The 14,038-nt window shown below is 49.1% G+C and overlaps 1 protein-coding gene across 2 annotated transcripts in view; it reads left to right on the top strand.

Moving 5' to 3' along the window:
- SLC36A1 (solute carrier family 36 member 1) overlaps window positions 1–14,038 on the top strand; it is a 236,950-nt gene extending 222,912 nt beyond the window's left edge. For both annotated transcript variants that reach the window (XM_064596625.1, XM_064596626.1), the window contains exon 11: window positions 13,737–14,038. In XM_064596625.1, the coding sequence (XP_064452695.1) occupies window positions 13,737–14,023 (287 nt within the window). In that variant the 3' untranslated portion in view covers window positions 14,024–14,038. The remainder of the gene's footprint in view (window positions 1–13,736) is intronic.

The raw sequence follows: 14,038 nt of genomic DNA, 5'->3' as shown, positions 1-14,038 counted from the left end.
AGGACCTCTGCTCCCCATGATCCCCAAAGCCTCTCCCTGGCCCAGGGGCCAAGAGCTGATGCTCGGCCTTGGCTGTTCAATGCAGACTGCTGGCAGCCTCCTCAGATTTGTTTCACCATCTGGACAGATTGGTTGCTATAGCTCCCAGGCATCGTGGGGACTAAAATTAACTTAAGTGTTGTGTTTTTTCTTTATAAACTAGGATAATGTTTCTGATGAGAATGAGCCAATAGAACCATTCCCATGTGGCCTTTGCTTCAGGAATTGGAAAGCTGGCTGGAACTAGGCTAACACTCTGGGACAGAGGTCCCATTCAGGGGTGACTCACAGGCCCCCATGGGGATACCTTGAGCCGGGATCCCTCCGAGGAAAACTAGGTAGAGTTTATATCTAGCGTAAGAGCACCCTTGGGGAAGCAGGAGCCTCGGAAGCAAGAATGACTTTGACCTAGGAAGGGAAAGTGCTAGTACTGAGGCTGGTCCTCCTGCCACCACCAAGGGCTTTAGAGGAAGGGAAAGAAGCACAACTGGGCCAGGGGTGGTCGACTGGGGTGTGAGTCCCTGCTCTGCCACGGAGTCAGTGAATGACTTTGGGCTCAACACCACCCCCACCTGAGCTACACCTTTTCCATTTGTAAATAGATTGGACAGCATAATAGTAGTATTATGAGCCAGAATTTATTAAACACACTGAACTAAGTCCTTTGTATATATTTTCAGATTTAACCTTTATGAAATAGGAACTTTTATCATCCCCATTTTATAGATGTGGAAAATGAGGTTCAGATCAGATCAGTAGTACACCCAAGCTCATGCACCCAGCACGTGGCAATTCAGAAATTCAAAGGCAGGGTTAAGGGACACCAGAGCCCAAGTGCTCAACCACGACACTCTACCTCCTCCTAAATCTCCCTCCAGCTCTGACATCTGTGGACCCTAGACCACACAACCATTTGGTACCCCTCTTCTTAGTTGAGAATGCGGCTTACCCAACATCAGCTTGCAAAATGAGACGTCAGTACCTTGGGATCCTCGCTACCTTCCCACCACCCCGTCCAGCCACTCTGCAGCTTTGCTGTCTAGGTATTACCTGCTCTACCTCGATCCTGCCCTTTCTGACCCTAGCACCCAGCCACAGCCTGAGAACTCCAGGGGGCTTTACTAGCCACTGCCTTGGGAATGCCAGGTGCATGACAGATGCGTGACATCCAGGCTCTCCACACGTCCAGAATGTCAGCTGATCAGCTCCCTCCCTCATCGTTTATTGACTACACTGCATGGGGGACACAGCAGTAAGTAGGACAGAGACATTCTAATAGCTAAGGTGGGTAATACACCTGTTTCAGGTTGTGATCAATTCTATGAAGGAGAGAAACAGGATGAAATGAAAATGTAATGGGGGACTACTTCAGATAGCGTAGTTAAGGTAGGCCTCTCGGAAGAGGCAAACATGGCGAGAAAAGTTGATGGTGAGTCTGTGAGAAGGGCTCCAGGAGGAACTTTGTCGTCAAAGGGAGAATGAGCGCCAAGACCCTGGGATGGGGACAGCTTGGCCTCTTCAAGTACTGAAAGTGCACCTAGAATGGCCCATCGGAGGAGATCCCCTTCTCCTCCTGTTCCTCCTTGTCTCCTTCCTCTTACCCCTCTTCATTCCTACCATTTTTACAGCCTTTCGGCCATTCTAAGGTTATTTCCTTGTGTAATAGCTCAGTGAGTGACAGAGCAGTCTGGTGAGGGAGTCACAGTAGGGCTTACAACTCATATTGTAGATCTGGGGAAACTGAGGCCCCAACCCCCAGGGGAGCTGGGGCTCAGAGCCAGGTCTCCTGACCCCTGACTCAGAGGCAGATTCTCAACCCCACCAAGAACTTGCTTGTCTTTCTGCTGGGTAACTCCAAAGTCTCTGTCACCTGAACCACCTGGAGGACCATCTCTGGGAGCTGGACTGGGGCCAGGTGGGCAACCAGTGTTCCCATGTATGGTTAGGAGTACCTGGACAGGGAGCAAGAGGTCTGAACTCTGGAAGTAGATCAGGGTGTCTCTGTTGCTTTGGCTTCTGGCAAGAAGGAAAACAACCAAGAAAAAGTTAAGTAAATAAAAACAGTGCCAAGAAACATCCTCTAAAGCCTTCCATCAGAAACAGGGTCAGAATCTCAGTGTTTCAGATATCCAGGCCATAAATCCTGAATGGGCCTTGCAGGTAGGAAGATTGACAAATTGTGTGTGTGGGAACCTGAAGCCCCCTGGGGTACCAGGTCCTAAAGGAACAATTATGACTAACAAGGAAGAAAGATAATAATTCCACTAAGACTGAGCAGACACTGGGCCAAACATTTTATATCCATTATCTCATTTAATCTTCACTAAATATACACACTTAGGTAGTGTATTAGGTTTTCTCTTATTGCTGTAATAAATGACCACAAACTTGGTGACTTAGAACACACATTTAACAGTTCTGGAGGTCAGAGGTCCTAAAATCGAGGTGTTGGAGGCTTGAGGGGAAAAACCGTCTTTTTACCTTTTTCAGCTTCTAGAGGCCACTTGCATTCCTTGACTGGTGACCTCTCCTAGTCTTCCAAGTACATCACTCCAACCTCCGCTTCCTTATCGCATCTGTTTCTGGACTTTGCCCCTCTTGCCTCCTTATAAAGACTTGGGATTACATTGGGCCCATCAGATCATCTAGGGTAATCTTCCCATCTCAAAACCCTTAATCCTCGAAGTCCCCCTTTGACATGTAAGATAACATATTTACAGTTATGGGTACTGAGACACGGACACCTTTGGGGGGCTGTTATTTAGTCCACCTGAGGTAAGTACAATTACTATTCCCATTTCAAAGATGAGGAAACAGGGACGCCTGGGTGGCTCAGTCGGTTAAGCGTCTGCTTTCGGCTCAGGTCATGATCCCGGGGTCCTGGGATCGATCCCCGCATCGGGCTCCCTGCTCAGCGAGGAGCCTGCTTCTCCCTCTCCCTCTGCCCCTACCCCTGCTTGTGCTCTCTCACTCTCTCTCTCTGATTAAAAAAAAATTCAAAGATGAGGAAACAAAGGTTCAGAGAACTAAATCACTTGCTCAGAGCCCCACAGTGTGGCTCAGGTCCAGAGCCCCTCCTCTCCATTGCTTCTGTACACACACCTCTGCCCATGCCACACTTGTGGTGAGGCTGCCTCCCTTCCCCCATCTGCCCCAAACCTACCCATCCTTCAAGAGCAGGCTGAATCTCTCCTATTCTTCAAAACTTAGAGCTGATAAGCCCGGAAGCCCTCCTCAACCCTACACCTTCCCTACAGGGCTGAGGAATTTGAGGATCATAGAGCCCAGGGTCACAGTGCAGACAACCGGGCTAGAGCCCTGGTCTCCCAAATCCAGGCCCAGGCTGAGGCCAGCTCTGACTGCTCCAAGTCTCTGGAGGCAGGGACTGGACCTGCTGATCCCTTTGGGCTGATGATTATGTATCAAAACTCTGAAATGCCCTCTTTGTGTGTCGGGCTCAAAGTCAAGGCTGCCGAGCTCACAAGGCCTGGGTACATACAGACTGACTCAGCCTGTCGTCCTGTTACTGTATCTATTCCCAGGAAGGCCCTCCATTGGCTGAAGGGCACAAAAACCCCATTGTCATCTGGCCCTCGGTCCCCTGGGCAGAGCGGCTGCCGACGGGGGCAAGGCCAAACAGAGAGGACGATGAAATTTCACTTCAGCCCTCTCCCCACTTGTAACACTCCCACCGAGCGGCTTCAGACTTTTTCCCTCAGCTCTTTACAGTTCACAAAGGACTTTTAAATTTTCTTTTAAGATTTTATGAAATTATTTGTACATTTATTTATTTAGAGAGCTTGAGTGTGGGGAGGGGCAGAGGAAGAGGAGAGAGAGAATCTCAAGCAGACTCCCGGCAGAGTGCAGAGCTGGACTTGATCTCACTACCCTGAGTGAAATCAAGAGTCAGACACTTAACTGACTGAGCCACCCAGGTGCCCCCACAAAGGCCTTTATACCCACAATCTTATTGAGTGGTACAGTTAGTCTGTAAGGTAGAAAAGGCAGGATGTGCTAAGCACGTGTTGGGCTTGAGCAAACAGTGTCCCTCTGGGACTTGCCCAAGATCACACAGCTGGCCCATGGTGGAGCTGAAATACAAAGTCCAAACTTAACAGCCAACCCAAGTCTCCTTCCATTGCATCTGCTGCCTCCACCCGGGGTTCCAGGGAGAGCTTGCTGAGGCATACCTCACAGAGCCCCCTTCTTCACTGAGGTGACAAATGGCTGCACTTTCTCATGTTGACACAAACCCACCCGAGGAAAAGTGTTAACCTGAGTTCCCAGTTAGATTCTGCCCTTAGTAGGACCTGTGTCCTCGAGCCCTGCCCATAGTCCGTCCTTGAGCAGCTCATCTCTCCCCCTGGCTTTCCTTATCTGTAAAATGAGCATGATTACACCTGGGTACAAAGTCAGCATAACTCAAATGAGCATGGGTTTTAGAGAGTCGGTAAGAGGCCCAGCTTTGGAGTCAGATCTCTGGGCTTGGGTTCTATGGCAAGTTATTGAACTCTGGACACTTGGGGCATACTATTTAACCTCCAGCTGCAGTTCCTCAAGTGTACAGCGTAAGCCCCCACTTAATAGGGTTCTTGTGAGGAGTCATGAGATCATCTATGTCATACATTTGGCTCACTGTTGCATATCCTGAGCTGCCCATAAATGTTCGCTCTCTTATCATTAGAGCATAAGATTATTCAACATTTCCCAAAGTGTCTTCCACAAAATATTAGTCCTTAGGAAAAAGGGGGACCCTGGCTGGCTCCAGTGAGTTTGGGAAATGTGGCGTTCGTCGCCTTGCTCATGGATATTCCTGAGGCACATCAGAACATTAAAGCCTCTGAGAAGTTCTGCAGAGGAGAAACCAGTTGAACTCTGTTGAGCCCTCTTTTTCGTAAATTTGCGAATGCATCCCACAGAGCTTGTGTTCCATGAAGAGCTCCTTGGGAAAAGTTTATTTGATCCAACGCCCTTGTCTTTTTTTAAAGATATTTATTTATTTATTTATTTAAGAGAGAGAGACACACAGAGAGAGAGAGCATGAGCAGGGGGAGAAGCAGGCTCCCTGCTGAGCAAGGAGTCAGATGCGGGCCTCAATCCCAGGACCCTGGGATTATAAACTGAGCCAAAGGCAGATGCTCAACCAGCTGAGCCACCCAGGTGCCCCTTCCAACGCCCTTGTCTTAAAAAGAAACTAAAGTCCTTGAAGGTGAAGTGACCTGTCCTGGCCAGTAAATAGCAGAGCTGGGGCTCGACCCAATCTAATGACTTGTTTGGCCTCTTGCTCTTTCCATTAAACCACACTGAGAAAAATGCCTTCTGCCACTGATGTGGACACGCACTCCCCAAATGTTAAAGATCCGTACAGAATTGTGTGGAACTGGCGGGTCCTTCAGCCTTTCTCCGGGTTCTGGTTCCCTGACTGATGGTGCGGGGCTCCCTCTGGCCTGGGCGGGGTTGGAGGAGCTCAGCAGTGGATTGCTTCTGTCTCCTCCCATCCCTGACTCATCTGTCCTACTGCCGAGGCTGGTCCAGGTCCAGGGAACACTCACACGCAGGCACCAATTTTCTTCTGAAACCCCACACGCCTGGAAGTCTTCCCTGAAGGAGGCGGAAAGCCCAATAACCCAACCCTCCAACGTGGCAGGTCCCAACTGTTGCCTGACGTGGCCCGCAAACCAAACCTCTCTTCAGTTTTAGTAGCTCTACAACCAGGAGTGCGAAGGGCCCACCAGCCCAGCGACGTGGCCGCAGTGACTCAGCCTAGCTAGGGGACAGCTTGGGGGATGAGGAAGGAGAGCTGGACTAAGCGGCTGAGCCCCTACCCCTCTTCTCCACTGACGGTCTCTTTTTCTCCACCATTTCCAAGGCGGAGGCCTCATTGCCCTCTTCTGAGGCTGGTCCAGCACTGCCTCATGATGTTCTCTCTCCCCACTCCTGGATCTGACAACTTTCCTCAGACAGGAGCTTCTAGTACGGAACCTTCCTGATGCTCCATGCGGTGTTGTTCAGACTGCCTTCTGTGCCACTCTAGGAGCCCCTGCAGGAGCCTTAAGGGGGCAGATCTCCAGGCCCCCGGCCCATCCCTGCTTACACCAGAACTGCTCTTTTCCATCTGACATATTGGACTTTTGCCTAAGATTTCATTTCTTAAAATGGTTTTACTACTTAAGAAAAAACCCCTGAAATGTACAAATTTATTTTCAGCCCACCGGCTCTACCAGTGAAAAAAAAAGCATGGAGAGAGAGGGTTATTTGTCCAAGGATACAGAGTATCACAAACACAAATGGTACTGGGCACTGTGGGAAGGGGCAGGTTCCAAGAGCCATGTGTGAGCCCCAGAGGATGTCAGACCCACTCCCCAGAAGCTTGCAGTCTGCTCACCCTGGGCAGACAGCTGGTAGAGCCTACCTCCTCCCAGAAGCAGGAGGAAGGGTCACCATCCCCCAGCCCTGTACATCCCTGGAGGACAAACTGGGGTTACCAGCCAGGCAAGCTCAGTGTCTTCAGGGACAGGCAGGTGACAGATGTGAGCATCCCTTCTAAGAAATACACCAGGACTATACCAGTGGGGCCTGAGCCCACCTGGAGAGAATATGCCCCACCCAGAGGCTTTCAGATCCCTCCTTGCCCTTTTTAAAGGTTTTCTCCTCAAACAAAATTCATGCACTGGAGAAAAATCCCCATGGGCCACCAGTTTGGTACCTTTACTTATGGGGGCTGGATTCACCTTTCTTTAAGGGGATTAACCATCCCTCTTCTGTATTCTTCTGGGAGAAAGGCTAGCATTTAACCTCCTGGTTTGGAAAACTTGAAAGAGACCAAGCCTCTTGCTTCCTTCCCTTTCTAATCTGTTCCTCTTCTCTTTCATCTCATATCTCTTCTCTCCTTCCTTTTCTGTCTGGACCCCTCCTCTTTCTATCCTTCCCATCCTTTTAAAAAGAGCACTGAGCAAGGAGGGAAGAAACCCAGGCTCTTCACCCACTCCGTAAATGCCTTGGGAAATCTTCTCCCCTCTCTGGGTGTTAGTTTGCTCATTTGTAAAAGGAGGGTGTTGGATTGGGTCATAATTTCCAAACAGTGAGTGATGAGGACCAAGAGGACCAAGAGGCTCAGGTTCTTCCCCTAGAAGTTCCAGAGGCAGCTTGCTTGGCTATTTTAATAGCAGTCCCTCATGTGAGCAAAGGGTTCTGCAGCTAATACAACTTGAAATTCCCTAGGTCATTTAATTGAAGGCCTTTCAGTCTTTAGATTCCGTGTTTCCTCTTCTCTTTCTCTTCTGTCTCCCGCTTCTCTTCCCCCCTACCCCCCATCCCCGCCCCTGGATCCCTCGCTCAGATCCTCAGGTTTGCTAGCAGAGCTTATGATCCTTAAAGGTTGCAACCCTGAGTCTAACCTGCTATCTCTCTCGAGGGCTCTGTGATTTCACTTGCAACATGAAAGAAGAGAGCCTTTCTTTCCTGAAATCCCAGAACAGTGAGGGACACCCAAGGGCCACGATGAATTGTAGTCAGCCATCTATCTTGGCCCCTGATCCCGACATCGATCTCCAGCCCCCACTCCCCCACTCCACTGCCTGCCTCCCAGCCACATCCCAAGTTGGGTTATTCTCCTGATTCAGACATTTTTGTGGTGTGAAATCATCTCTGCCCCAGCCAGCTGAGGCCGGGAGCTCGCTCACAGCCCACGGCAGCTGGCGGGCCCTCCCTTCCCCGCCACGTCCCACACCCTCAGCTCCTCTCCTCCGAGTGCTCAGAATTTCCACTTGATTTCCTTCCAGTTCTGGAAAGAAATGCAGACAGAGCGCAAGGGCTTGTGGGACTCAGCTCTGTCCTCTCCCAGTAGCTGCGGGTGCAGGTCCTGGCACATAGTTGACTCCCGGGCCAAAGTGGCTAAAATGAGCTGGTGAGATCAAGAGAGAATAGTAGAGCCGCAGGGAGAGAGAGAGACACCGACAGTCTGTCACGAGCGGGAGGCAGACAGAGCCGAGGAGGTAGACACGGGAGGAGACAGACATAGACACAGGTGTGGGGACACTTACCCCCAACTTAGCCGTAAGACAGGTGACTGCGTGTCCCCTCCACATCAGCCTGGAGCGTGGTCTGACGGGCCCATCGGGGACCCCCCGCCCCTCTCGGGACGCACTGTTGTTTGACTTGCGACTTACTACTGATTAGGACTCTGACTCTGCAGGTACATATTAACCTATAGGTTTCTGTCCAGTTAAAGGAAGAAGAAGCTCAGAGGTTACAGTTTTGGTGCCTTCCAGGACATTAACCCGTTTTGTAGATGAATTCTCTTTGAACCAGCTTTACCATCCTTAGTCCCTCTCTAACCGGGTAAAGAAATCATTGACATGTGCTCATTTTTTATCTGATAAGAGTTGCGTTTTTAACTTTAAAAAGAAATTTTTTTGGCAAGAGAGGCAGAAATAGAATGAGAAGACCGACAGACACTGAGAGGGAGCAGGAGAAAGAGACAGAGACTCAGACAGAGAAGGGTAGGGGGCATGGGACCCAGTCAAATCCACACAGAGTCAGAGTCTGGGGCGGCCGCGCGCACGCGCACAACCAGAAAGAGCACAGGCCTCGGCGGGGGGGGGGGGAGGGGGGCCGGGAAAACAGAGGTGAGGGGGACCTTCAAATTCACTTCTTATGAGCATTTATGCTTTTAAAATAGAGAATCAGGCATAGAGGGAAAGACAAAGAGCCTGGGAGAGAACAAGAAAGCACAAAGAGAGGCGACATCAGAGTCGGAGAAGCAGAGGCAGCCAGATTCTGATGGATGGCTCCTGAGGGCAGGGACCGTGCCTGGTTCTGGTGCGGGAGGCAGGGAGGAAGACAGAGGAAGCAGAGGAGGCAAACCTGGAGAAGGCAGGGTGAGGGAGACAGGGACAGAACAGGAACAAACAGGGCCAGGAGCAGGCGGAGGGGCAGGGGCGGGGGGCTGGACCTTCTCCCTCCTTCTGGAACCCGGTGCTCAGGCTTGAAGGAGGACAGGAGAGCCACCCAGAAGAAATCCAGGAACTGGAGATGCTTCTCCAGGGCCCAGACCCAGCTCTGAGAGCAGCCAGGCCCACAGGCAACCATCTCTAGGTTAGCCTCATAAGGAGAAAGGAGCTGAGTGCCTGTCAAATCCAACCCAATTTAAGAAATGAGGTAACTCAGGCCCAGGCAGGGGGAGAGACTTGTTCAAGGTCACATGATTGATTTGTCTAACATCAGGACCAGGAACCAAGTCTGTGACTCCCTCTTTGATATTCTTCCCACTCTTGCCTCATTACTGTCCATTATACACATCGCAGCTAGAATGATCCTTTTAAAATGCAAATCGCTTCATGTCCCTGCCCTGCTTAAAACCCTTGCAGAATCATATCCCCCAATATCCATTTTCTAGCCAGGGAGATGTGTGGAGCTGGAGAGGGATCGTTTCAGGAATTTGACTCCCCTATAAATTTCATCTTGTTTTTTTGTTTAAAGATTTTATTTATTTATTTGACAGAGAGAGACACAGCGAGAGAGGGAACACAAGCAGGGGGAGTGGGAGAGGGAGAAGCAGGCCTCCCGCCTAGCAGGGGAGGGGTGGGGCTTGAACCCAGGTGTGGGGCTTGAACCCAGGACCCTGGGATCATGACCTGAGCCAAAGGCAGATGCTTAATGACTGAGCCACCCAGGTGCCCCCCCCTTTTTTTTCTTTAAATCAAATTGTTGGGATGCCTGGGTGGCTCAATTGGTTAAGCTTCTGCCTTAGGCTCAGATCATGATCCTAGGGTCCCGGGATCAAGTCCCACTTTGGGCTCCTTGCTCAGCAGGGAGCCTGCTTTTCCCTCTGCCTGCTAGCAGCTCCCCCTGCTTGTGTTCTCTCTCTCTCTCTCTCTGACAAATAAATAAATTAAATCTTTTAAAAAATAAAAATAATTGTTTAAAAAAATAATAAAATAAAATAAATCAAATTGTTTATATAGATAGGGGCCCCACTCCTCCCACCAAAAAATTTGACCAAGGCTATGTACACCCTAAAGGCAGCTCTGCCTCTGGCTAAATCCAAATGTCTCATGTATTGTGGACTCTCCTCCTCAGATTCCTCATGCTCACTCTTGGCGGGCAGAACAGACAAAGCTGGGCCTCTTCATCTCTTCTCCCTCCCAAGATGGCAGAGACTCACTTCTGGTGGGATGAAAAGGGACTCCAAAGGACAGAATTATTGTTAATTTCAGTAATACTTTGATTAGCATGTGGAAGTTCACCTCTTTTGCCCTTCCTTTCTTCCTTTTTCCTGCTGCCTGGAATTCAGACACAATGGCTGGAGCACCAGCAGCCATCATAGACCACAGAGTGACTTTAACGATAGAAGCCATTAGCTAAGGTGATAGAACAGAAAAACAAAAAACAAAAACAAAAACAAAAAACACAACAGCTTGGTGCCTGATGACCAAGGAGCTGCCATATCAACCCTGGAATTTTACCTGAGAAAGAAATAATTTTTAACTTGTTTAAGTCATTATTATTTTGAGGTTTTCTATTGCATGCAGCCAAACAAACTTAGTTCTAACTGGTTTACCCTTAGTGCTGCCTATTCCATTAGAATAAAACCCAAATGCTTTCTCTTGACCCTCAAAGTCTTATGTAAGCTGGCCCCACCTTATCAGGCTTCAGGTCCAGCCACTCCCTCCCTTGCTCCATACTCTTTACATACCTTCTCTATGCCAAGCATAATGATTGTTTTCCTACCTCAGGGACCTGGCACTTGCTGGTCCCCTGCCTGGAATGATCCTAGCTCAGGTCTTCACAGACAAGCTACAGCCCCCTCCCTCCCATCCATCTGATCTCAGCTTGACTAATTCTTGAGAGAAATCTTCACTAGGCACCTAATCTCAACGAAATTCATTACGTGCCCACAATCTCCAGTCATTCTACTATACCACCCTGGGGTATTTTCTTTATAGCACTAATCACAAGATCAAATGAATTTGTGTGTTTATTTATGGGCTTGTTCTCTATCTCATGCTCCCCAGAATCTAAGCACCACATAAACAGGGACTTTATCTGTCTTCATCACTGATATAGTCCTTGTGCTTCACACAAGACGTATATTGGTTTGGCACTGATGATTTTTCCATTATCAGGAACTCACCATGTGAATTTTGTACGTTTGCTTTATCACCATTTAACAAAATCAGTCTTCGTCGATGCAAAGGTTAGGAAGTTTAAGGCTTTTTTTTTTTTTTAATATTTTATTTATTTATTTGGCAGAGAAAGAGATAGTGAGAGCAGGAACACAAGCAGGGGGAGTGGGAGAGGGAGAAGCAGGCTTCCTGCTGAGCAGGGAGCCCGATGTGGGGCTCGATCCCAGGACCCTGGGACCATGACCTGAGCCGAAGGCAGACGCTTAACGACTGAGCCACCCAGGTACCCCAGACAGTTTAAGGCTTAATGCTACAATTAGTATCAGGAAATTTACACTAATGAATATTCGAGTTAACTGGAATTTTATCTTGATGTTTACGTACTGGCAAGGTCACACAGTGTAATCTTTTCTAAGGACAATACATTAATTTTTTAATGTACTTTTTTCCCTCCTTATTTACATTGAAAATGATTTCACAGAAAAAACGAATTCACCATACAGCAGGCACGTGCTATGGGCAATAAAGGCAGGAATCAGACATGAATTGTGCCCATGAATGACCAATCTCTGTGGGTGAGAAAAGGCAAACATACACATAGTATAAAGACACTAAGTTGTCCAACCAAACCATGAAAACACTATGCTTAAGTGAAAGAGGCAGTCACAAAAGACCATATATTGGGACACCTGGGTGGCTTAGTCGGTTAAGCGTCTGCCTTCGGCTCAGGTCATGATCCCAGGGTCCTGGGATCGAGTCTCGCATCGGGCTCCATGCTCAGTAGGGAGCCTGCTTCTCCCTCTGCTGTGCTCTCTCTCTCTCTGACAAATGAATAAATAAAAAATCTTTTTAGAAATTAAAAAATGTGTATCTACAAAAGACCATATATTGCATGATACCATTTATATGATATATCCAAAATAGGCAAATCTATAGTGACAGAAAGAAGGATAGTAGTGGTTGCCTGGGAAGGGGGTAGGGGGTGTGGGCCTAGGGGGGATGGAAAATTGCTGCTAATGGGTATGGGGTTTCTTTTTGAGGTGAGAAAATATCCTAAAGCTGACTGTGCTGATGGTGGCACAAGCCTGTGAATATGCACTGAATTATACGCCTTAAATGGGTAAATTGTAGGATGTATTACTTTGCTGGGGCTGCCACAACAAAGTACCACAGGCTGGGGGGCTTAAACAACAGAAATGTATTTTCTCCTGGTTCTGGAGATGTCTGAGATCAAGGTGTTGGTGGGCTTGGTTTCTTCTGAGGCCTCTCTCCTTGGCTTGTAGATGGCAGTCTTCTCCCACGTCTTCACTAGGTCTTCACTCCAAATTTCCTCTTCTTATAAAGACACCAGTTGTGTGCGATTAGAGCCCACCATAATGACCTCATTTTATCTTAATTAAGTCTTTAAAGACTCCGTCTCCAAATAAGATCACATTCTGAGGTACTAAGGGTTAGGACTTCAACATATGGATTTGGGGGGACATAATTCAGACTATAGCATATGATATGTGAATTATATATCACTAAAACAGAAAGAAAGAAAAGAAAGAAAGAATGAAAGAAGAAAGAAAGAAAGAGAGAGAGAGAAAGGGAGAAAGAAGGAAGGAAGGGATGAAGGGAGGGAGGGAGGAAGGGAAGGAGGGAGGAAGGAAGAGGGAGGAAACAGGGAAGGATGGATTCACCCAGAGCAGAGGCACAGCGTGCTGGGGGATTCAGGAAGGAGAACTTGCTATTGCTGAGGCCCAGGGAATGACAGTAAGGATAGAAATGTGGGGACAAGTTGAGAGCTACCTCCAGCGTACTATGAGAAGTCTCTGGAACACAAATCTGATTATGTCACTCCCTGCCTAAACATTTCATTCCCTGCAGGCTGCCCTACAAGCTCCATCAGGTAGCTGCAAGTCCCCGAATGAGCCCACCTCTCCAGCCTCCCCACCTGCTGGAGCAGGCACCTCCCTGACGGGCTCTGTAACTGTTTACTCACCTGGGAAACAGAGGGGGAAACAGACCTTGTACCCATTGTGTCCCTAGCATTTGCACAGGACCCAGCACAGAGGGCTCAGTCACTCATGGGAGTAAGTGCGATTGTATCTAGAGATGGAGGCATGGACAGGCAGGACGAATGCCTCCATTTAGAACTGTCTCTTTTATCCCACCCACCCCCCACCCAGTTGTGCATCTTTCTGCCTCCCTGGGTTCTTGGAGAGAACCCAAAACTTCTCTGAGGTCATTACTCAGCCCTTAGGCGCTGGCTGGCTCGAGAGGGAGGGCCAGGGAGGGCTGGGACTGAACACAGGCAGGGATGCTTCCACCCTGTAAGGTCCTTCTCCAGTTTCCCGCCCAGACGTTCAGCCCCAACGACAGGCAGCGTCTCAGCTGGCCAAGGAATAAGAAAGAGGTGCCTGTGCTTCCTGGGAGGGTGGCCAAGGGCGTGGGTTGCAAGGTGGGGGGAGCAGTCGGTGGAATACCCAGGAGAGCATGGGTCCATTTCAGGGGCTCTCAAACCCCTTTACCCCATGACCTCCCAGGGCCTCTCCTGCTCTTTCAATTAAAAATATCCTTTCCCTAAAGTTTCTCCGCAACTCTCAAAGGTCCAGAGGAAAGACGGCCAGGGACGGGCCAGGAGGGAGAGGAGGCCGTTACCCAACATACAAGAGGACAGTGGGGTGCTGAGCAGGGCTCCCAGACTTCTGTCACCTGGCACCACGTTCCCCTTTCTGCCACAGCCTCATAACACCGATCGTATTATTTGCTTTACTTCAACTTATATTTTTAAACCTAAGGTGGGCGCCTGGGTGGCTCAGTTGGTTAAGCGACTGCCTTCGGCTCAGGTCATGATCCTGGAGTCCCGGGATTGAGGCCTGCATCGGGCT

The sequence above is a fragment of the Mirounga angustirostris genome, unplaced genomic scaffold, assembly GCF_029215605.1.
Source record: "Mirounga angustirostris isolate CCGP_5_RB_7025 unplaced genomic scaffold, mMirAng1.0.hap1 SCAF_7, whole genome shotgun sequence".
NCBI classification, from domain to species: Eukaryota; Metazoa; Chordata; class Mammalia; order Carnivora; family Phocidae; genus Mirounga; species Mirounga angustirostris.
Note: the sequence above shows the minus strand (reverse complement) of the source record. Positions and strands in the feature narration are given on the sequence as shown.